General features: G+C 42.8%; 1 protein-coding gene across 1 annotated transcript in view; it reads right to left on the bottom strand.

Moving 5' to 3' along the window:
- The window catches only part of lrmda (leucine rich melanocyte differentiation associated), a 439,367-nt gene extending 416,378 nt beyond the window's left edge, over positions 1-22,989 (bottom strand). Inside the window, exons 1-2 of the mRNA XM_014155086.3 lie at positions 22,463-22,989; positions 21,330-21,430 (exon numbers count right to left, since the gene is read on the bottom strand). Coding sequence (XP_014010561.1) covers positions 21,330-21,430; positions 22,463-22,504 — 143 coding nt within the window. The 5' untranslated portion in view covers positions 22,505-22,989. The remainder of the gene's footprint in view (positions 1-21,329; positions 21,431-22,462) is intronic.
- Positions 22,990-24,853: the final 1,864 nt, after the last annotated feature.

Genomic DNA, 24,853 nt, shown 5'->3' with positions numbered 1-24,853 from the left:
GAAAGAATAAATGTTTTGTTTTCGAAATGATAGTTTCTGGATTCGACCATATTAATGACCTAAGGCTCGTATTTCTGTGTGTTATTATATTATAATTAAGTCTATGATTTGATAGAGCAGTCTGACTGAGCGGTGGTCGGCAGCAGCAGGCTCGTAAGCATTCATTCAAACAGCACTTTTCTGCGTTTGCCAGCAGCTCTTTGCAATGCTTCAAGCATTGAGCTGTTTATGACTTCAAGCCTATCAACTCCCGAGATTAGGCTGGCAATACTAAAGTACCTATTAGAACATACAATAGTCAAAGGTATATGAAATACAAAGGGTATAGAGAGAAATAGTCCTATAATAACTACAACCTAAAACTTCCTACCTGGGAATATTGAAAACTGTGAGGCCTGTCAGCTAGTCCATACTGAGACTGTGGGGCCTGTCAGCTAGTCCATACTGAGACTGTGGGGCCTGTCAGCTAGTCCATACTGATACTGTGGGGCCTGTCAGCTAGTCCATACTGATACTGTGGGGCCTGTCAGCTAGTCCATACTGATACTGTGGGGCCTGTCAGCTAGTCCATACTGAGACTGTGAGGCCTGTTAGCTAGTCCATACTGATACTGTGAGGCCTGTCAGCTAGTCCATACTGATACTGTGGGCCCTGTCAGCTAGTCCATACTGAGACCGTGGGGCCTGTCAGCTAGTCCATACTGATACTGTGGGGCCTGTCAGCTAGTCCATACTGATACTGTGAGGCCTGTCAGCTAGTCCATACTGAGACTGTGAGGCCTGTCAGCTAGTCCATACTGATACTGTGGGCCCTGTCAGCTAGTCCATACTGAGACCGTGGGGCCTGTCAGCTAGTCCATACTGATACTGTGGGGCCTGTCAGCTAGTCCATACTGAGGCTGTGGGGCCTGTCAGCTAGTCCATACTGAGACTGTGAGGCCTGTCAGCTAGTCCATACTGAGGCTGTGGGGCCTGTCAGCTAGTCCATACTGATACTGTGGGGCCTGTCAGCTAGTCCATACTGAGACTGTGGGGCCTGTCAGCTAGTCCATACTGATACTGTGGGGCCTGTCAGCTAGTCCATACTGAGACTGTGGGGCCTGTCAGCTAGTCCATACTGAGACTGTGAGGCCTGTCAGCTAGTCCATACTGAGACTGTGGGGCCTGTCAGCTAGTCCATACTGAGACTGTGGGGCCTGTCAGCTAGGTCTGAGCTCTCTTATCCTCCTCCCCAATGTACAGTAAATCTCATTAACCCCCCCCCCCGTGCAGAACAAAACATTAAAACAGTGTAACCCCCCTGTTCATTATTGAGAGATAAGGGTGGTAATCCTGGTCTAATAGGAGGAATGAGAAGGGTGGTAATCCTGGACAAATAGGAGGAATGAGGGGAGAGAAGAGTGGTAATCCTGGACTAATAGGAGGAATGAGGAGAGAGAAGGGTGGTAATCCTGGACTAATAGGAGGAATGAGGAGAGAGAAGGGTGGTAATCCTGGACTAATAGGAGGAATGAGGAGAGAGAAGGGTGGTAATCCTGGACTAATAGGAGGAATGAGGAGAGAGACATTCTGAGCAAGGAACTTAAAATCTTGCTTTTTTACATGGCACATAATGCACTTTTACTTTCTTCTCCAACACTGTGTTTTTTTTCATTATTTAAACCAAATTGAACCGGTTTCATTATTTATTTGAGACTAAATTGATTTTATTTATTTAGTATATTAAGTTAAAATAAAAGTGTTCATTCAGTATTGTTGGAATTGTCATCATTACAAATATATATTAAAAAAAGATAATAAAAAAATAAAAAGAAATCAGCCGATTAATCGGTATCTACTTTTTTTTGGTCCTCCAATAATCGGTATTGGCGATGGAAAATCATAATCGGTCGACCTCTAATGTAGATGATGTTCAGAAGTATAAAGAGACTGTATCAATGACGGCTCTCATCTCTCTGAACATGAAGAAGTTTTCATAAAGACACACACAATGTTGGCAATTTCGGGCTGCTTGTTCTGTGACAGAGTTCTTCCTTTAAATAAAGTGGCTGTCCATTATAGCCTTTCTTAGAATCTTTAAACCAGGGAGCTAAACTCAACTAGCATTAGTCATCAAACAGCCCAGTGAAAACATCCAGAGTGCGGTGCTACAAATCTGATTACTCGATCAGCAGTCCATCAGTGGAAAGAAAATCCCTTCAGATGCTCAATGACTGCAGCGCTGCAGAACACTCATCCACCACATCCATCCATCAACACAGAGGTCGACACTAGGTCATCTGTCCTCCATGGTTTCAATATAAACATCATTCATAGCATCCATCCGCTGAAACGATTATCAACACAAAATGGCCAAAACAGGTTGGGATCCGAGGGGATATCGAAAATCTCCTTATGGGATATCAAGTTATGATACAATTAATGTCTTTAAAACAAGTTTTGAATCATATTCTTAAAGGGGCAATCAGCTGTTGCAACATCTATTTTTGGACTTGTAAATTAATTATATTTACAGATTGATTCTTGAAGAAATAACTTATAAATGCCTCAGAACCGGAAATATAAGCTTGTTTTATTCCAATGTTTGTAAACAAAGTAAATGTAAGCAAACACTATATAGCCATAAAACATGGGTAAAAACTATAATTTTTTAAATAATGGATGGTCAGTCCTTGCATCAATAGCTCTGTCTATTTATTTGAGTGGTTACAATTTTCCAGCCCCATCCCTCAGCTTTCTACCGAAACGGGCGGGGAGATCACTTTGACTGCTGATTGCCGCTTTAAGGACATTCCGGTCATGGAAGTGATTCAAAACATTGTTTGTTTGCAGAGTCAATTTCATGAGCCATTTCACGGGACATTCATGAGCCATTTCCTGAGCCATTTCACGGGACATTCATGAGCCATTTCCTGAGCCATTTCACGGGACATTCATGAGCCATTTCACGGGACATTCATGAGCCATTTCCTGAGCCATTTCACGGGACATTCATGAGCCATTTCATGGGACTGTGGAGTTTTTTTCCATGAAACTCATCACTTTCTACTCCACAAAAAAATAAACAAATAATCACACAAATACCCATTTGTAGCCTCTCCTATCAGCTTCCCTCGCTTACGGATATTCTTTGCAATCCCAAACACCTCAAGCATCCTCCACTGGTTTTACAACTTCAAAAACACACCTCATCAAATAGTCAGGAGGTCTGTCAGACATCTGTCCCCCCCTGCCCTGATGGCATGCCAACACCAAAGGGCAGCATTGATTTTCTGTTGGGATGGCTCGGATTAGCTCTCTTTAGGGATTAGCTGCCTGCGCACGGCCTCGGGGTTCACTATAAAAGTAATAATTAATTTAAGCAGCTACACTGGAAGGATACACATTTGCAGCGAGAGGGGGGGCTCTGTGTGTGTGACTAGATGACTGGTACTCAGTTGAAAGGAAGATAGATTTGTCTCTGTAATATGTTTAACAATAGCAGCAACGATGACAATAGTGTCTATTCTTTAAATGTGGTTACCATACATCCTTGAAAAGCCAGACTTGAACCTACAATTCTGATTGATTATACTTACTTTCACAACTTAATAACAATGTATCCATTGGTAAAAAAAAAACAGAGGTTGACGAGATAACTGAACATAAAGATTCAGTTCAGACAACCTTTTTAGCCTGACCTAAGCCTATAGGCCTTCTGCTTGTCTTGATTGACAGCCATGTCACAAGTCAATTAGGATGTCCGCAGTTTTCCCGCCATGGCATCTCTTTACATTTTTTTAAATGAATTTCACTGTGAACTGCTCCTGCTGATTATCAGGCAGTGAGGCAGACTGTTGCTGAGTGAGTGAGTGTCAGTGGTGGGGAATGAGGGGAAGGGCCACAGGGGTGGTGTGTGTTGAGCACAGTCATTGGTGTTGAGAGAGAGAGCTGCAGCAGGCAGTAATGACAAGTGATGTGAGAACAACAAATTAACTAGCACTAGTTACCTACATACTTCTCCTTCATAGTTCTTGTTAGCCTTGTATGTACAGTACAGTACCTCAATCAGCCTGACTAACCGGTGTCTGTATGTAGCCTCGCTACTTTTATAGCCTCGCTACTGTTTTTCACTGTCTTTTTACTGTTGTTTTTATTTCTTTACTTACCTATTGTTCACCTAATACCTTTTTTGCACTATTGGTTAGAGCCTGTAAGTAAGCATTTCACTGTAAGGTCTACACCTGTTGTATTCGGCGCACGTGACAAATAAACTTTTATTTGATATACAGTAGTCTCACAACTAAGACTACTGTACATGTAAAAAGCAATGAGGCTAATGTAACAGATCAGAATGTTTAGCTTAAAATGTTGATCAACTGTTATTCCTTCACGTCATAAGCGCACTAAGCGCAGCAATGCGCACACGGCAGTAGGCTACCTGCGAATGTGACAAAATTCAATTAGTGAGAACCCATGCAAGCGGTTTCATGTGACAGAGATGAAAATATCTGTTAGAAATCTAGAAAGAGGGGAGATCTAAAGATGCAACAACTAGAATGGGTTGCTCATTTGACAAGGACTGTGTCTTTGCCTGCTCGACAATGAAAGACCGTTGATTTGAAAACAGATAGAACAATAGAAAATGCTGGTTTCAATGGCATAAGGAAGTGTTCATCAAATAATGTCCTCAACATATGGTCTGATTTTGGCTATAGGCTACTTTGAAACGAGCTAATACATGCCTCATACAATGAAATAAAACCTCCAGATTGAATCTGATATAAATCTATGGGAATTAGTAGAGGAAAATGGTAATTATTCTGTTAATTTCAACCTGTTAGTGTGAATCTATGTCTTCTCTGACCAACTAGAAGCACCCTCAAGTAACCATCTGCTGCTGTTTAGTGACTAAAAATGTCTACTCTCACTCACACAAACATATGGATAGAACTGTCATGCTAAAATATGCACCCGAGGTGAAACTAAACGGCCAAACTAGCCAACAGCTGTAGGCCTTCTGTATGCCACAGTCCTCCTCAGCCCTGTGAACATCTTTACATCTCTTCCAACCTGCCTTTTTTCCTGCCTGGTTTCTGCCAAAAACAGGACAGTAAAGGGATTTTACACCACTTTCTCTACACTTCTCTTTCTCCTCTATTCTCCCTCTTCCCCTTCTACAAAACGTTCATCGGACTGACACTAACGGCTGGTTAGATCACAAGTCTGTTCTGCCCCCTGTTGAGCCTGTCTCACGAGGATCCTGTGCCCCCTATTTTCTTCCCCATCCTCATCCCTCTGTTCTACACCTCCTCCTCAGCATCTTCCTACTCGCTTCCCCCTCCCACTCTTCCTCCACCTCCATCTCTTCCTCCATTATTTGTTTTGAAGCCTCTCAGTACAGAGGCAGGATTCTGACTGCTGAGGACCCCAGAGCCCCAGCACCAGACAGTAGAAGAAAAGGACTGTTCTCTTTGCCCGGAGTATATCACTCTTCTTCTTCCTCCTCCCCCACCACCACCGTCGAGGGAAAACTCTTTAAACAGCACCAAATGTCTGGACAGACAGAGGAGAGCGGATCAGCGGGATGTCGGCCTATGGTCTGTTGTTGATATAGTCAGTGTCAGCCACTGATACACAGAGTTCACATAGAAACTGTCTCAGTGGTGATCAGAGTCACGGTACATACACTAATGGGAAGACTATATCTATGAAGAGAAAACAAATTGATAAAACCTCAAAATGGACGGCCATTTTCACAGGGCGAGTATTCTTGAACTGGAATACACACGTCAGCTGCCTAGACACGGAACATGCCGCCACTGTTTCTTATCTCAACATGTGCCTCAGTAAAACCAAAAGGAATGAGGCAACATACCACTGATGTATTGCAGCCTGACCATAAAAAACCCCTCTCAGTCTGATGTATGTCATATGTAACTATAAACACTTTCTCTACACTTTGATTCTGTCATTCCTATAGCTGCAGTGTTTTATAGAGAATAGTTTCCATGCTGTTGAAATAAATTGAGTATCAAACAACTAAAAAGGTAAACAATCGAGAGAGGGAGCGAGAGAGAGAAAGGAGGGACGAAGAGAAACTCACCCCAATGAGGAGGTATATTCCTTCTCTATAAACCATCCTATCAGGCTAAGCACTACCAGGCCATAGGGAGTGGGGAGGAAGGTGACTGAGAGAAGAGGAAAGTGAGGGGCTTTTATAAGCCAACACTGCCAAAGATGTGATTGAGTTGATCTGAAATGGAAACGGAAAATGTGTTACAGCTGTGCTGAGAATATGGCGCAGCTGTCCTGAGACAGAAATGGTTCAAAGCCTTCTAACTGGGGTTGAAGGAGAAAAAACTTCACCCCTCGCAAGTGAGGTGAAAGTTTGCAAAGAAAGCAAATTAGCCGATTTGCTGTAGTGTATCACTCCGCGGGTGGCAAACCACTGTTAAACATGACACCCGACGCTGAGGTTAAAAGATGATTATTTTAGGCAGCGTTTATTGAGGTGATGTAATATTTTCTAATATTGATGGAGTCCCCTAGGCTCACTAGGGATAGGTCTATAACGACATGCACTTTAATGGTGGTGCGATTTATCTTCTCCACTGTCAATATTTATTATGTGGCCCTCTTAAAAAAAAAATTGCTCCCCAGAATTCTAAAAATGGCGACGGCTACAAGCATCATCTAAAACCTTGGCTGGGTAGACCTCATGTACCGGTCTTCACTTTTCAACCCAGTCCACTCTCCTGGAGAGAACTGTGGGAGATGGATTGAGAGCCATGGAGCTGAGAGCAACCATATTACCCAGGCAGCCAAAACCAGGAAAGCAGGAAACTTCTTTGTTCCGCTTCCAGGCGGCTCTGGAACCGTATTTTTCCTCTCCGTTCGGTACACATTGACGGGAACACCCCACCGCTTACATCATTCATCTGGGAGATGGTTCAGTGTGATGGGAGAACGTAAACGCTAGATGAGCCATGGACTAACAGGAGATTTAGAGTGTGTCTCAGTAGTCTAGAGTAGTTTCCTCTACGCCAGTGTTTCCCAACTCCAACTCTCCAGTACCCACACCAGCACACATTGTTGTTGTTGCCCTGGACAAAAACCACATAATTCAACTCATTGAGGGCTTGATGATTAGGTGACGAGTCGACTCAGGTGTGCTTGTCCAGGGCTACAACCAACGTGTGTGGGAGTTGGGGAACACTGCTCTATATACGCATCTGGCATATTGCTTTCACCTCGCCTGTGTTTTTAGATCGGTACAGATGGATGAGAGAAGATGAAGAGAGGAAGCCATGTTAAACTATTGGGATGTGCCCTCAGCTTCACCTTTAGCGGACCATACTATTCTAGTAGCCTTGTTGACAGCTCAGTGCCATCCCTAATCATCTCCCTTTTAACACTTGTTTAAAATGCACACCCTTATGTCAAAACTGGACTAGGCATCAGCTCACCACAAGTCACCTACTTACTAAATATGTCACTATTAAATAATACATTCACGATTTTCCCCATCATATTTGCATGGCCATACGGCAACGTCTGTGGGTTAGTCTTAAAGTATTTAATATGTGTTTAAATATGTAGGAGAATCAAGATCTTAGAAAGTAGCTACAGTACTAGTTTATGCAATATTCACAGACTCAAGCTATGGCTGCTGGGAAAATAAGTAAGACGTATGGGCGAATTGTTTTGAACTTGTCAGAATAGAAAAATGGGAGTATGTCCGCCACTGGTCCATTCAAGTCAACCCATAAAGATCCATCACTCAGCGTTGCTCTCTACTAAAACGCTAAGGAAACATATTGTAGATTTTAAAGAGCCTTTTTATTCCACCAAACTGTGTACTAAAACTAATTGGATTTGTGTCAATGGAAAGAATAACTCCCTCCCTCCCTGGGAAGGGCTTTGAACTCAATAGCTCTGACAGGGCAACCAAACGAAGGGCACATGAGGGAGTGGGACCCTTCACCGCATGCCAAACACCAGGGAGGAAAATTAAATTGCTGGTCAACATAAAATATTAAAATAGCATGGGTATCGAACTATTTTTAAATGATGTCAGGCCCGTTCATTATGTCCAGCGAGGCAGTGAATTAAGCTCTATTTTGTGGGTGATAATTGAAATCATAGCTGTAGTCATTACCACTGACAAGTTTCTAAATAATACCCAATAAATTCCATCCACATAGCGGGCGGAGTTGTGACAGCTGGCCGTGGTAAAAACCATAAAGTACAGAATTCCCCTCTCTCTCTCGCTATCTCTCTCCCTCCACCCATCCTTTCTTCCACTCTCGCTTTCTTCATCAGTCAGTCTATCCTCTCTCTTTCCCCCCTCTGTCCTCGCTCTCCCTCCCTCTCTTCCTCTCTGTGCCAATAAACCGTCAGCCTTTCTCCTCTCCAGAGTGTTGTCTGTGTGTCAGCAGTAGGGCCTTCTACAGGCCTGTAGATCGCGCTCTGTGTCAGTGGCACGCCATCCGTCTTGGGATATACAATACAAAACGTGACACACTCATCAAGGGAATGGCACCGGTGCCCAGTATATATTTAATTTGAACAAAAGGAACATAAAGATGTTCCATTCCATTATGGAATCCAACACCACCACGAGACGGCCTGAGATTAGCGAGCGTTCCGTGGTGGAATGCCTTCTAGAAGGCCGACGGCGATGTTCTGACAGTGATTTAGGGATGAGTCCCTCTCTGCCATCAGTGGGCTTTTGTTGTGTTGCAACACAGACATAGATAGGGATTATAAATCCAGTGTTGGTGAAAGGGACTATACAGCTGGGAGATGACTGGGGGACTATGGCCTAGCTAGGCATGTACTGCTCCATTCATACTGCACAGAAAGACCCTGTTGAGTGACTCTAGCTATCATTCAATAGTCTCAGCATACTGCAGATAATCCTAACTAGATTTGGGAGTATGCCTCACATATCGATAAAATCCCTTTCTAATGTGATTTAAAACAGGGATCCTACACAGTCATTTGTTTATTAGGATCCCCATTAGCTTTTGCAGAAGTATCAGCTACTCTTCCTGGGGTCCACACACAAAAAAAAACATGACAAAACATTATTGGTTGTACTCTTGGTTGGGTCAAGCCCCTGCAGATTTGGGCTTGTATTTATAAGCATCCCAGAGTAGGAGTGCTGACCTGTCCACGTAATCTTATTCATTATGATCTAAAAGGCAACACTGATCCTGAAATGGGCCCAGTCTTCTCCATGGTACCTGTAGTGCTTCATTACAGTCAGAATCAGTACTGTATGTAAACACATACAGAGAGAGTTTACTCTAAACCAGGACCATATTGCTGCCTCGCTGTGGTTTGGCTGCAACATGTGTGGGGGAAAAATGTTTTCTATCTGATACAAGATTGTCATCTTACCAAAACAGAGAGTGCATGACTTGCCCGCGAGAATATTTCTAAACAAATTTGGAAAGACTCTACTAATGTTCTCTTCCCCCAGTCTTTCTTTTTTGGAGCGAGCGTCACGTTCATTGAGGTCCCCCTCTCCAGCAGGATTTCATTTGACTAAGTGCTATGGTTCCGTTTACTTTGACACATGGGCATCAGATGCTGATAGCAAAACCTTTGATGAACCCTTTCTACAAACACACACAGTTGTAATGTGTTTAGCATTACCAGTTCTCTCCAGGCTATGGTATGTTTCTGTTCTGCTTTTCACACAGCATTGATGAACATTAGCCAGAAAGCAGAGGCTGGCTAACCCTGGACTGGGGTGGGCTGGGGTCGGCCTGGAGAGTATTCAGGAAAGGACGCCTAGCGTTCTATGAGAACAAAGCCAGCAGGCAAAACTGGTTGTGATGATGTCATTACAACCAGATTAAACCAGTTCTAGTAGGGAACTAGCTTTGTCTGCTGAGAATCAACAGTTCAACTGACAGCAACCATCTCCAGGATAAGATGGTTAGAGTACAGATGTGGGATCTTAATTTGATCACTCTTTTCCTGCACCGCTTCGTGCTTTACATACATTCACTGAAAACCCACACTAACACACAGTTATTTTAACAGTATTGCACTTTTCATGTAGCCTGCTTTTAGGCCAGCTAATAGCCTAACCACAGATGAAGCAACATTATGGACTAAATGCTCAAATCTTGTCGCTGCAGGATTATTTTGCTGTGACAATATAGGTCAAATTAAGATCCTACATCTGTACGTTAGAGGGACAACAGAAAAAATACATACTTTACAATAAGTTGTACAGATCCTAGTTGCAGATATACTTACATGCAATTTTCATTTTAATGTCTTGTTGTAATTGCATGTCGTTACTTTATGAGTAGCTAAGTTGAAACATAATTTCTTCCTATTCATAGAATAACCAAGGTCAACTTAGTGTTAAGTGTTGCCAAAGCTTGTAACTCTTAGTGTTATTTCCTCCTAGAAGATACCACAGTGTTTCATCAACTACCATGAGATTGCAAGTTGTCATTACTGGACAAAGATGCACAACAACTGGCAAGACGAGGAAAAACAACAGACTGACAACTCATTACATCCATTCCATCTAGTCCCATTATTCTCTCAATTTTCTCTCCCATCTCTGCACTTTCCCCTGAGTGGTCCATCACTGTGGAAATTGTTCCAATGAAAATTAAAATGGAGTGTTTTCAATAGGACAGAATTGATGTGAAATTGCATATAGCTTCCAATATGAATATATTACTTCCTGGTCGGCTGGCTTTGTCTCTCTTATCTCTCTGTTTTAAATCTGTCTGGAGGAACACTGTATTGGCCCTAATTCATGAGATGCAAACCTGGTTATACAGAATATTACTCCTAAATGGGACTGATAGATCAGATATGAAATATATACAAACCAGCGCCAAGTCAAACACACGGACACACACACACACACTCCCAGTTAACTAATTTGAAGTCTTCATACAGACGTTTTTTCATACCCCCCCTCCCCCAACTGACACTTTATCTGCATACTGCTATCTCTGCAGACTGAACACTCAGCCAAGACAATGACAGCCCCTCTCTCCCTTGTCACTTCTCATTTCAGCCCCAGTCGGATGGCTCTTACTGGGTTTATGCCAATAATATTCCCTCCTACCCTCCTCTGGTTCCCCATCAAACACCCAGTGTCTAGCTCTGATGGAAAAGGAGCACTTCATGTCTGTGACACCCATTTGTCAATTAGCAGGACCCTTTCCCTGTTGACATACGGAGACTTGAAAGACGGAGCGCCGCCTGTGACGAATTAAGAGAGACAGATGAGTGAGGCGCGTGGCGGAGTAATACCATAATGTGCTTTAGATATGAATATAAAACGACATGGATGACAGGCCATACAAGGTTTTATTTCATTTCTAAGTAGTAACCGAGGGTCCCCTCCCTACGTTGTCTTCCTTTTTCTGTTTTCATCACACTACTAACATCTCATTTGACAGGCTGGGCGACATTTAGAGCACTTTAGTTTGTTTTTTATTACTTGTGAGTTAGCATACTTGATTTTCCATTAAAATGCCAAATGGCTGCCATGGCGGACGTACTGTAGCCTTATCCTACACACACAGGTGGAGGAGGGTTGATCTGCAATGCAAAAACTCCACGTTCATCTCTCTCTACAGCTTTGGGTGGGTGTGGGGGAGAGCAGGGAACAGCAGCCTTGGTTCATTGGATGACATGATGGGACATCAAGATTGGTCTTGTCCTGGTTAAAACACAGTCATGATGGCTATTGTCCTGGTTAGAGCACACAGTTACTGTATATCATTGTGCTGAAGAATGTAAGACTTTGTAGACAAATTTAGATGACTTTGACTACTGAGACCCAATAGGTCTATATCGTCGATTTCTGCACATACTCTACTAAGGGGAGCACTTACATCATCAATAAAAGATGAGTGAGATAGTGAGATTTATCTGTTCAGTACAGAGTAGAGGACAGTGATCACCACAACATACAGTACCAGTCAAAAGCTTGGACAACATACTCATTCCAGGGTTATTCTTTATTTTTACAATTTTCTACATTGTAGAATAATAGTGACGACATCAAAACTGTTAAATGAATCAAAATATATTTTATATGAGATTCTTCAAAGTAGCCACCCTTTGCCTTGATGACAGCTTTGCACACTCTTGGCATTGTCTCAACCAGCTTCATGCAGTATTCACCTGGAATGCATTTCAATTAACAGGTGTGCCTTGTTGAAAGTTAATTTGTGGAATTTATTTCCTTCTTAATGCGTTTGAGCCAATCAGTTGTGTTGTGACAAGGTAGGGGTGGTATACAGAAGATAGCCCTATTTGGTAAAAGACCAAGTACATATTACGGCAAGAACAGCTCAAATAAGAAAAGAGAAACAACAGTCCATCATTACTTTAAGACATGAAGGTCAGTCAATACAGAAAACTTCAAGAACTTTGAAAGTTTCTTCAAGTGCAGTTGCAAAAACCATCAAGCGCTATGATGAAACTGGCTCTCATGAGGACTGCCACAGGAAAGGAAGACCCAGAGTTACCTCTGCTGCAGAGGATAAGTTCATTAGAGTTACCAGCCTCAAAAATTGCAGCCCAAATAAATGTAGTAACAGACACATCTCAACATCAACTGTTCAGAGGAGACTGCATTAAATCAGGGCTTCATGGTCGAATTGCTGCAAAGAAACCACTACTAAAGGACACCAATAAGAAGAGACTTGCTTGGGCCAAGAAACACGAGCAATGGACATTAGACCGGTGGAAATCTGTCCTTTGGTCTGGAGATTTTTGGTTCCAACTGCCATGTCTTTGTGAGATGAAGAGTAGGTGAACGGATGATCTCTGCATGTGTGGTTCCCACCATGAAGCATGAAGGAGGAGGTGTGATGGTACTTTGCTGGTGACACTGTCTGTGATTTATTTAGTGGGTCTATCATTTGTTTTTCAACAGGACAATGACCCAACACACCTCCAGGCTGTGTAAGGGCTATTTGACCAGGAAGGAGAGTGATGGAGTGCTGCATAAGATGACCTGGCCTCCACATTCACCCAACCTCAACCCAATTGAGATGGTTTGGGATGAGTTGGACTGCAGAGTGAAGGAAAAGCAGCCAACAAGTGCTCAGCAAATGTGGGAACTCCTTCAAGACTGCTGGAAAAGCATTCCAGGTGAAGCTGATTGTGATAATGCCAAGAGTGTGCAAAGCTGTCATCTAGGGAAAGTGTGGCTACTTTGAAGAATCTAAAATGTTTTGATTTGTTTAACAGCTTTTTGGTTATTACATAATTCCATTAGTTATTTCATAGTTTTGATGTCTTTACTATTAGTCTACAATTTAGAAAATAGTAAAAATAATGAAAAACCCTTGAATGAGTAGGTCTGTCCAAACTTTTGACTGACACTGTACCTCTGAACACTACGACGCAGCAGTGATCTGAACACTACGACGCAGCAGTGATCTGAACACTACGACGCAGCAGTGATCTGAACACTACGACGCAGCAGTGATCACCACAACATACATCTGAACACTACGACGCAGCAGTGATCTGAACACTACGACGCAGCAGTGATCTGAACACCACGACGCAGCAGTGATCTGAACACCACGACGCAGCAGTGATCTGAACACCACGACGCAGCAGTGATCTGAACACCACGACGCAGCAGTGATCTGAACACTACGACGCAGCAGTGATCTGAACACCACGACGCAGCAGTGATCTGAACACCACGACGCAGCAGTGATCTGAACACCACGACGCAGCAGTGATCTGAACACCACGACGCAGCAGTGATCACCACACTACGACGCAGCAGTGATCACCACAACATACATCTGAACACTACGTGGCTCAATAAAACGCTCCCCAAAGTTACCAGTCTCTATCACGATTATAACCCAGATGAAGATTAAAGCATCATCAGAAGAAAGGGATACATCAGTGTGTGTACCTTTGGCATCCATCTTGATCTGTATACAAGTACCACTACAGTTGAGACCTACTGCATGTGATGAGACAACAGGCTACACAGGACCCTATCCCTCTCATTTGCAATCAGAAACAACAACACAGCCGATTAAAGTATGAAAAGTAACATTTTAGACATTTGAAGCCGAGCGTGGTGGTGACAAGGAGGAAACCTGTCAAATTATTTCCAGAAATGTCTCTTTACTAACAAGTCTCAATGTCATGTTTCGTCTGAACAGATATGTGACTCGTCTGTTGCACTGAAACAACCAAATAATGTTAGTATTTATTCTCCTCAGGTGTCATATATGATATTACAGCAGGTAACGGATTGAAACCCCTACAACAGACACTGGCTCTAGTAGTAACCATTAGATAGTAGTGGTGTCTACAGTGTATTCCCCATCGTCGCAATGTCTCTCTCACACACACACACACACACACACACACCTGACCTGAAACTAAGTGGACAGCACAATAATATCCACCCTGTCCTCCAACTGCTACATTGGTCTCTGAGCCTCACTCTCTCAACACATCGATGAGGCAGCCTGACAGGTTGGCATGGGGATAGGAGGTGTAGGTGTGACAGGCTGCTAAACCAACTTGATCTCCTGACGTTACCTTCCCAGCCACACACACACACACACACACACACACACACACTGCCTCATTTTCACTGGCACTCATTGTCAAGTTAGTGGATGAGAGCTGTTAACTGGGCTGACGGATATAAACATTTTATACTGAAGACAGTCCACTCCCACTGTCTGACAAAGTGTCAGTCGTCAAGGCAGTTAGCACGGGTTACTTTTGGCGTCACCGAAATGGGGTCACAATTGTGAAACACTGGTGTGTCTACAGAGCGGTACCGTGAAACAAATCTTGATAGGGGCGAGGAGACGTCAAGCACTTGTTTTGAAGTGATTCATAACAAGTACAGGCGGTATCACAGAGTTCCTCTCATCAGGGACAGACTACATGTTTTACACACAGCTGTGGGACTGGGTTCCTTTGTCCTCAAGGGGAGTTCTTATGGGGATAACGAAGACCCTGAGCTAGCGAGAGAAAGAGCGAGCGAGCGAGAAAATAGCTTCCACCACCCATCACTCTACTTCCTGATTTGTTTATCACCGTCCACCCAATCATGTGACCTCCACAGCCTCCAATCATTGCAAAGAATGCTTTTATTAAAGGGTGGTTAATTTACACTAAGCAACAGGATCAGTTGTTTCATTAGGCCACATGACCAGAAAACTCCAGAACGTACAGGAACCAGAGTTTTGTTGGTCAAAAATGAAATACTGGCCCTAGATATGAGATGGTGGGAGCTGTAAAAGTGAGATGTTTGATGACATGAATACAAGCCTCACCAGTAATAAGTTTAGAGGGAAATCAAATAGTTGTGTATTAGGTGTTGGATTACAAACTATCAGTCAATCAAACAATACTATCAGTGCCAAATGGCTTGGGTAACACTTCTCCCCTTCTCCTCTGTCCAGAGAATCATTTGAAGTCCAATAATAATAATATCTGACATCTAAGATTCCCCCTTATCCAAATGAACTATTAATAATGAAATGAGTAATGTCAGAGATATACATATTTGATTAATGTGACGCGATCAAGAACGAGGAACATAAATGCGGGCCTTAATCTTTTCTAAAACCAACACAAATTATTTTATTTATTTAACTTGGCAAGTCAGTTAAGAACAAATTCTTATTCACAATGACGGCCTACCAAAAGGCCTCCTGCGGGGACTGAGATAAAAAAATATATATATATATAGGACAAAACACACATCACGACACGCAAGACACCACTACATAAAGAGACCTAAGACAACAACATTGTAGCAACACTTGACAACACAGCATGGAAGCAACACATGAGAACAACATGGTAGAAACACAACATGGCAGCAGAACAACATGGTAGCAGTACAAAACATGGTACAAACATTATTGGGCACAGACAACAATACATCACGCAAAGCAGCCACAACTGTCAGTAAGTGTCCATGATTGAACCTTTGAATGAAGAGATGGAGATTAAACTGTCCAGTTAGTGGTTTTTTTGCAGCTCGTTCCAGTCATTAGCTGCATCAAACTGAAAAGAGGAGTGTCCCAGGTATGTGTGTGCTTTGAGGACCTTTAACAGAATGTGACTGGCAGAACGGGTGCTGTATGTGGAGGATGAGGGCTGCAGTAGGTATCTCAGATAGGGGGGAGTGAGGGGGGAGTGAGGCCGAAGAGGGTTTTATAAATAAGCATCAATCAGTGGGTCTTGCGACGGGTATACAGAGATGACCAGTTTAGAGAGGCGTACAGAGTGCAGTGATGTGTCCTATAAGGATTGGTTGCAAATCTGATGGCCGAAAGGTAAAGAACGCTCGAGAGCACCCTTACCTGCCGATCTATAAATGTCTCCGTAATCTAGCATGGGTAGGATGGTCATCTGAATCAGGGTTAATTTGTCAGCTAGGGTGAAAGAGGAGCGATTACGATAGAGGAAACTAAGTCTAGATTTAATCAGCTTTGATATGTGCTGAGACAAGGACAGTGTACTGTCTAGCCATACTACCAAGTACTTAAAATGGATAAGAGAGCTTCCTACTGCCTGAGCTATGTTGTTGATGTAAATTGAGATGAGTGTGGGGCCTAGGATCGAGCCTTGTGGTACTCCCTTGGTGACAGGCAGTGGCTGAGACCGCAAATGTTCTGACTTTATACACTGCACTCCTTGAGAGAGGTAGTTAGCAAACCAGGCAAAAGACCACTCAGCGACACCAATACTCCTTAGCCGGCCCACAAGAATGGAATGGTCTACCATATCAAAAGCGTTGGCCAAGTCAATAAAAATAGCAGCACAACATTGCTTAGAATCAATGGCAACATCATTTAGGACTTTTAAGGTTGCTGTGACACATCCATAATCTGAGTAAAAAGCAGATTGCATACCAGAGAGAATACTATTGACATCAAGAAAGCCAGTCAGTTGATTATTGCCAAGTTTTTCCAACACTTTTGATAAACAGGGCAAATAGAAATTGGCCTATAACTGTTAGGATCAGCTTGATCACCCCCTTTCAATAAAGGATGCACAATGGCTGCCTTCCAAGTAATGGGAACCTCCCCAGAAAGGAGAGACAGGTTAAAAAGGTTGGAGATAGGCTTTGCGATGATAGGGGCAGCAACCTTAAAGAAGAAAGGGTCTAAACCATCTGACCCAGATGTTTTTTGGGGGGTGAAGTTTAAGGAGCTCCTCTAGCACCTCGGACTCAGTGACTGCCTGCAGGGAGAAACTTTGTAATGGGGCAGGGGAAAAGGAGGGAGGAGCATCGGGGCTAGTCGCATTAGAAGGGATGGGAGATGAGGAATTGTTGGATGGGCAATGAGGCATGGCTGAGTCAAATAGGAATCCTGACTTGATGAAGTGGTGATTAAAGAGCTCATCCATATGTTTCTTGTCAGTAACAACCACATCATCAACATTAAGGGACATGGGCAGCTGTGAGGATGAGGGGTTATTCTCCAGGTCTTTAACCATTTTCCAGAACTCCTTGGGGTTAGACTCACAGAGAGACAACTGCTCCTTAAAGTAACTAACTTTGGCCTTCCGGATAGCCTGAGTGCACTTATTTCTCATTTGCCTGAACGACAGCCAGTCAACCTGAGTATGCGTGTGCCAAGCCTTTCGACAAATTGAATTATTGAGGTGGAGTAACTGCCAGATCACGGTCGAAACAGGGGCGGAATCTGTTTTTAATTCTCATTTTCTTTATGGGGGCGTGTTTGTTAACAATACCACTAAAAATATTTAAAAAAGAAGGTTAAAGCGTCTTCGACAGAGAGGATCAAGCTGATTCTATACCAATTTACTGAGGCCAGGCCAGGTCATGAAGGAAGGCTTGCTCATTAAAGTTTTTTAGCAAGCGTCTATGACAAATCAGGACAGGTTGTTTCACTGAGCAGCCATTACGAACACAGGCTGTAAAACAGTGATCACTAAGGTCATTACAGAAAACAACAGACTGATACCTATCAGGATTATTTGTGAGGTTAACATTGAGGAGAGTAGCCTTTTCTGGGTGTTTGGAGTCATACCTTGTGGGATTGGTAATAATCTGAGAAAGATTTAGGGAGCCCCATTGCTTTAGGACTTGGTCAGGTGGTTTAAGCATGTCCCAGATTAGGTCACCTAGCAGGACAAATTCAGACTTAGTGTAAGGGGCCAGGAGAGAGCTTAGGGCAGGTAGGGTACAGGGCGGTGCTGATGGAGGACGATAACACCCAGCAACAGTCAACAAAGACCTATTTGAAAGTTTAATACTTAAAACCAGCCAATCAAATTGTTCAGGGACAGACTTGGCGGAGACAACTGAGCACTGAAGGTGTTCCTTGGTAAAGATTGCCACTCCAACACCTTTGGAAGATCTGTCTTGCCGAAAAAGGTTATAACCAGAAAAGGTTAACATCAGTGTTCAAAACACTCTTTTTAACCACATCTTAGTAATGACCAACACATCTGGATTCAAAGTGTGAACCCACACTTTCAATTGATCAATTTTAGGTAATACGCTTCTAGTGTTAACGTCCAGAAAACCCAGGCTTTTAAAAGAGCAGAAATCAGTGAAACAGATAGAGTACTAGTCAAAATTGGGTAGATGGGCCAGGGTGTACATGTACATTTCCAGATATGATCAGCAGTGATACAATCAGGGCACGGCAGAGGACAGGGAGTACTCTGCAGTGTTGATTTTTTATGACATTTGAATGTGCATCAGATGGCAACAAGATCATATTGTACAGCAATTGCATCAGGTAAATTAGGCCTGTAGCAGTCAACTTCCATGAAGCCATCTGTAACAGCTAACAAGCTTCTATGTCCTGTATGGAAGGTAGACATTACTGTATTTTAGAGCTATGCAACATGGACAGTCTGTCTAGATATATGCCTCTTCGCACACATCCAGTGTATGACGAATTGTTAGGGAAACAATAGCCTGGTTCCAGATCTGTTTGTGCTGTCTCGCTAACTGATTACCATAGGAGTTGGCAAGACGGCCAAACAGATCTGAGACCAGGCTAGGGAAACAATAAAATCACCTCACCACAACTGGATGATGGTGGGAGCACTAGAGAGGATCACTTTTGTCTAGTCGTTGTGACCATCGTTGGTCAGCGCCTTTCAAAGTGTGTTGCATTATGGGGATACAAATTGTCTGACTTACGCCTGCCTACATGTCGACTGCATGAACTTTACACAACCTCTCACCAATTGATTGTGCAATATACACACATATATTTTCAGTTTGTGAGTGTGTGATATGGGGGTTGGAGACATGATTATTTCAACACTATAAAGAACAACTTTTATAAACAATGGAAACACTGCCATGTTGATCTGAGCCTTGCTGTTGGAAAATCACATCAGTGTCCAACTTTAGGCTGTCGCAGATGCACCTCCCCCAACTTCACTCCTCAACTTTCATCTACAGTTGGTTGCTCTCGCCTTACCACTCAAACGAGCCCATAGACTACATAGGACTAAAAGTTTTTTGTTACCACTGACTGCAACCAACCTATCCAGGAGAAACTCAGGGCCCTGGACACACAGTATAAACATGTCTGTATGATTGTATTGAAGTCAATTTCGATAAATCAATAGGCTTCGAAGGACTGTCTCTCTGCCTCCTGTGTCTCTAGAGTTTCTGCCTAGGATGATTCTAGCGTTAGTGAAAGGCACAAGTCAAACCACAAAACAAGTCATCACACTGTTCATAACATGTACAAAAAGCAATATATAACATATCTACAATGTATCTAATATAATATATATATTATATAGAAACATACCTATAATATAACATAACATATTTATAATGTGATGAATATGAGAATGCGATCATTCATTATTCAAGATAAGGCTGATCAGAAAATAATAATCAATCAACACATTTACTAACTGTTCTCTTGTTGTTAACTGTGTAATAACAACTCAAAACCCAACAGCAAATGACTAACCAGTCTAACATTAATACATCCATTGAAGAAGACTGCAGTTTACACATTTTACCACATTGCCTTTGTTTCGCATTCAAGGGGGGCAATCATGTCTGAAATCTTCAGAGTTTGACGCCGACATCGAATGAAAAGGCAGGCAAATCAAACTCCAGCCAACACAATGCTAGTTTTTCAATCGCTGCAGTTCATTAGGATTATTAATGCTCTGATAAGCACACATTTATTCACGACAGACTGGGCTGGGGCGCGGGACTTAGCAATTATTAACGTGACAGGACTCGGGCGCAAAGCGAATCAATTAAACAAGAATCCACATTTTCAGCATAGATAACTGCCTCAATACGACGACAATTTTTGACGACGTGACAAAAAGAGCCCCCATTCAGAGGCCTTTCAAGGCCCTGACAGGTCAAGAAACAAAAGCACCTTCTAACCATCATCTCTCCTCTTTTAGTTGTCAGATCAACTTTGCCAGTCCTGCTGCTGAGATGACTGAGACGGCACCCCCCCCTCGCTCTGAACCAGCTGCCACAAGGTGATTCTTCAGGTCCTGTCAGAAGGATCTTTTATTCTATTTGGCCCCTGCATTAACATGTCACATTTATTGATCAGGCCTTTTATTCAGCCACAGCGTGGTAGCAGCCAACCCAGCTCTCCGCTGCTCAGTGTTTCCTAAATAGCACCATATTCCCTATAGCCAACTACTTTTGACCAGGGTCCGAAGGCTGCCGTTTGGGATGCAGTCCGAGGCTCTCACACGGTTTTTGACGTCCCTCTGACATGCCAGACCACATAGTGGACGTAATGTGAACATATTCAATTGCACTTAATGCAGATATTGCAAAGATCCTGCCCTTCACACAGCTATGACAAAAAATGTTGATGTGCTCTTGAGCAAGGCACTTAACCCTAATTGTTCCTGTACAGTAATAAGAGTGTCTGCTAAATGACTAAAATGTACAAGTACAATGGGAAAATTGGGATCTTTTTACTGAGATAAATCAAACTATCTATATCAGATAAGGTGGTAAAAACAATGAAGGCAGGTCAGTGTACCATCCATCTACACTGAGTAAACCAAACATTAGGAACACCTTCCTAATATTGAGTTGCGTCCACCCACCACCACCACACTGTGATGACTGCATGAATACGCAAGGCCTGTATGCAATCCTATTTATAAGTAATCTAGTGTAGGAGTATGTATATTCCTTATAATAATTTATAATGACTTATTAATGAAGGGTATGATTACATTGTTGTATCTTACTTAATAAGAGATTTGACCTAACACAAGGCATCACCCTCAAGGCAGCACTGTGTCCATCGTAGTATTCACTACTCATCTCAGCTCATCTCCTACCTTAGCTGATTGAAGCTGAGATCTAGCCGTCTTGCCAAGCATCCATATTTTTTCCCAAGGAACTCTGGGATGTCCTCACAGTCGTGTCCAATATAGGAAACCTGTAAAGCAACAACAGAGTGATACATAGATACATGTTAATTAATGGGATACAACAGGGACAGAGTGGGACCAGAAATTGGCCCGGGCATTTCTAACACACAGGTGGATTTTTTTCCTTGAGGTCCCCATTGTTAGCCCAATAATGATCAGTATGTGCAAAAAAAGTATAACATTTTAGACAGGCCTACTGGGCTAAAGGTGGACCAGCACATCAGGCATCTGCCCCAACTGCTCTATGGCCAGTCTGTTTCTGGGATAAAGTGAGTAAGAGTAAATAGCCCATGGTGGAGTGAATGTGTTTAAGCTTATGGAGCAGAGTAGGTGGTATGGTGAACGGTTTACCTTTGTTTGTGGCCTGAAGACAACAATACATTCTCTATCAGCTACACATCCAATAATATTCATTTTCTTGATTGAGAAAATGTTTGTACTCAGGGCACCATTGTGAATGAAACCATGGTCTCATTTGTGTTCCCCTGAATAAATCTAAGTTAAATCAATGACAGAATATTGGACACTGAATGTATTTAAGCCATTTGATGGCTAGGCCACTGTGAGAGACCTTCCAGGTAGCCTATGTTTGATATCTGGTCAGTTACATTGTCACTTTCTATTTAAACATGCTCTGTAACCTTTAAGGTGCACGGTAGTATATTGACTCTGTACACCTGCCCTGTGCACACAACTGTGCTCACTGCTCAGCTTCGACACATTGATAAAACACCATCGAATAGACTAGATCAAAAGCGATGTCTGCGCTGCAGTGATGTGTTTCAAACTTTACAAAAACGAGTTTGCATTCTACCTGCCAAAACACTACAGTTCCGCTACTGTTCTGCAAAGTTATTTAAGTCACATGACAGTAGCAGCACATGACAATGGAGGCAATGCAGCTTAACCTACCAGAAATGCACGAAAAACAAAACCTCTGAGCGACATACACTGATAACTATCCGACTGTATACTGTTCGTTTATAATTGCATACGAGAAATGCAACCTACACTAAATGTTGGAAATTATTCACACTTACTTGGGTTCCATTCATTGTGACCATAGAGTCGCTGCATGCCATGATGATGACAGTTCAGTTACTAGGCTACCTCTGTGAAATAACTGCTGGAGTGGAACTGGTACAGGTACTCTTCTACTTTAAAATAATTTTAAAAAAAACTTTACTGTCAGTAGCTTTACAAAAAGGTCATTATTTTGTTTGGTTACTTGAGGTTTCGAATTTACTTCTTCCGCATACTTCCTCCGAATCAGCTGGTCCAATGCGGAAACGCGCTATTACTAGAATTATGGCAGGATTCGCTTGTGTCGCATTTCAGAGTGGTGGAGACCGTCCTTAACTTAAAATGCCATAGGCCTATATTCTTTGTTATTGTTCCTGAACTGTGGTTGGAACTAGTTACGATATAGGCTAGGCTAAGAGCTTGAGCTTAAAGTTTGAATAAGATTGCATCTGGAACAGGTGATTGGTAGAATGCAAAACACTGTAGCCTATTTACTATTAATCATCAGTGCAAGCATTATAGGATGTGGGATTTACATACTTAGCCTACTTACACACTTTATTTGTTTGGGGTTCACTGGGGACCATTAGCTGGTACTGGTAACCTGATTAACATGCAATTGTAGCCCGATTCACCTGTAATTGGTATCCAGCAGATCCGACATGCTTGCTTACATTGCATTGGAGTCATTCCACGTACCTTTCTGCCCCGACGATGCCCAAATGCTCTGTCTAGACAATGATATGGTTTTGGAGACATTGTGAACTTAATGCAATTATTATATTTTTTTATTCTACCAGGCAAGTCAGTTAAGAACAAATTCTTATTTACAATGACGACCAAACCCGGACGACGCTGGGCTAATTGTGCGCCGTCCTATGGGACTCCCAACCACGGCTGGTTGTGAACCAGAGTGTCTGTAGTGACGCCTCAAGCACGGAGATGCAGTCTTGCTGACCAAACCGAACGTGCGTCCTCTGTTGATTTTGTTCACCCACAGCAGAAACGACCAGGACACGCAGGTTGACATATCAAAACAAACTCTGAACCAATGATATTACTTTGGGGGCGGGACGATGTCGTTAGCGCTTTTTCTTGCCTACATCTTCAGTGACCCTGTTGAAATGTATTTTGATTCTTCTGATTTCACCGCGATTGGAGTGGTAACATGGGTAAGTACATGATTGCATATTGTACAATAGTGATATTTCCGGGACAGGAGTATAATTTAATAAGTGCAAATTGTAGTTTTACACCTCTAGACACTTTCCTCTCAACGAATCCCATATTCCTATAGTATACATGATGACAGGCTGAGTACTATAATTAGCCAGTCTCTTTCATCTTACAATCAAACCACTCTGGTATGAGATATAAACAATGCATTTACTGAATAAAAGCCCATGAAATAAGAAACTGTAATATTATACTCATCCAAACAAGTAAAAAATAAACAATACTTTATGTATGCTTTTATAAACAGCATGGATTAACAGACTCCACCTTCTAAAACAAAAGTTGGTCGCCCTTGTATTATTGAGGCGCAGACAGGTAAGGAGGAGGTGGTTATGGGTGCGTCCCATAAATGTGCTGAGAAGGGAGCATGGGCAATACTACCACCTTGTCCAGGAGCTGCTCTTGGACTGTGCTCGACATCAGTGATACTTCCGGATGAGTGCAGAAGAGATGGAGAGTCTTCTGTCTTTTGTTGGCCCAGACCTCACCAAGCAGACGACCAACTACAGGGCCCCAATAGAAGCGAAGCAAAGACTAGCTGTCACTCTAAGGTAAGTTATTGGGAAAGGTTGTATTGTGTAAGCAGGTGCATGAAGAAAAGCAGTATACTATAGTGTAAAGAAACGCTTATTTATAATTATATACCTACGTTCTGGTGAGTATTGATACCTGGGGTCATCGTACATGATTGGCTGCAGTCCACCTCTTCCATGCGGAGTACTTGCAGGTCGTGGTGGTGGCAGTGGTGTTGCCTGCTGGTCATCCCAGCTATGTGTTGGAAACCTAGATCCTGGTGAGTAGGAGTATTGATGCCTGGGCTGGCCGTACATCATAGGCTGCAGTCCACCTCTTCCATGCAGAGCATCAAAGAGCCATTGTGGTGGTGGTATAGGTGTTGCATACAGGTCATCTCAGTTTACAATCAATGATAGTAGTTTCACTTTCAGACGTCCCTTGTTTCTTCCTATTTTCTTCAGCTCTGGCACAGGGCTGTGCACAAATGCCTCATCCTCAGAGGTAGCAGCAGAAGGGATTGGCCTCCTGACAAATGTAAGCAGCTTTTCATCCACATCTTGACGGTTGACCTTCTGTGTTCTTTTTCTTGGCTGCCAGTCTTGAGCCGTGTCTGTAGTGGTTGGTCTTGACTGTTGTTCAGGCATCTGTAGCACAGG

This window comes from Salmo salar, chromosome 18 (assembly GCF_965601325.2).
Source record: "Salmo salar chromosome 18, fSalSal1, whole genome shotgun sequence".
In the NCBI taxonomy this organism is placed as follows: Eukaryota; Metazoa; Chordata; class Actinopteri; order Salmoniformes; family Salmonidae; genus Salmo; species Salmo salar.
Note: the sequence above shows the minus strand (reverse complement) of the source record. Positions and strands in the feature narration are given on the sequence as shown.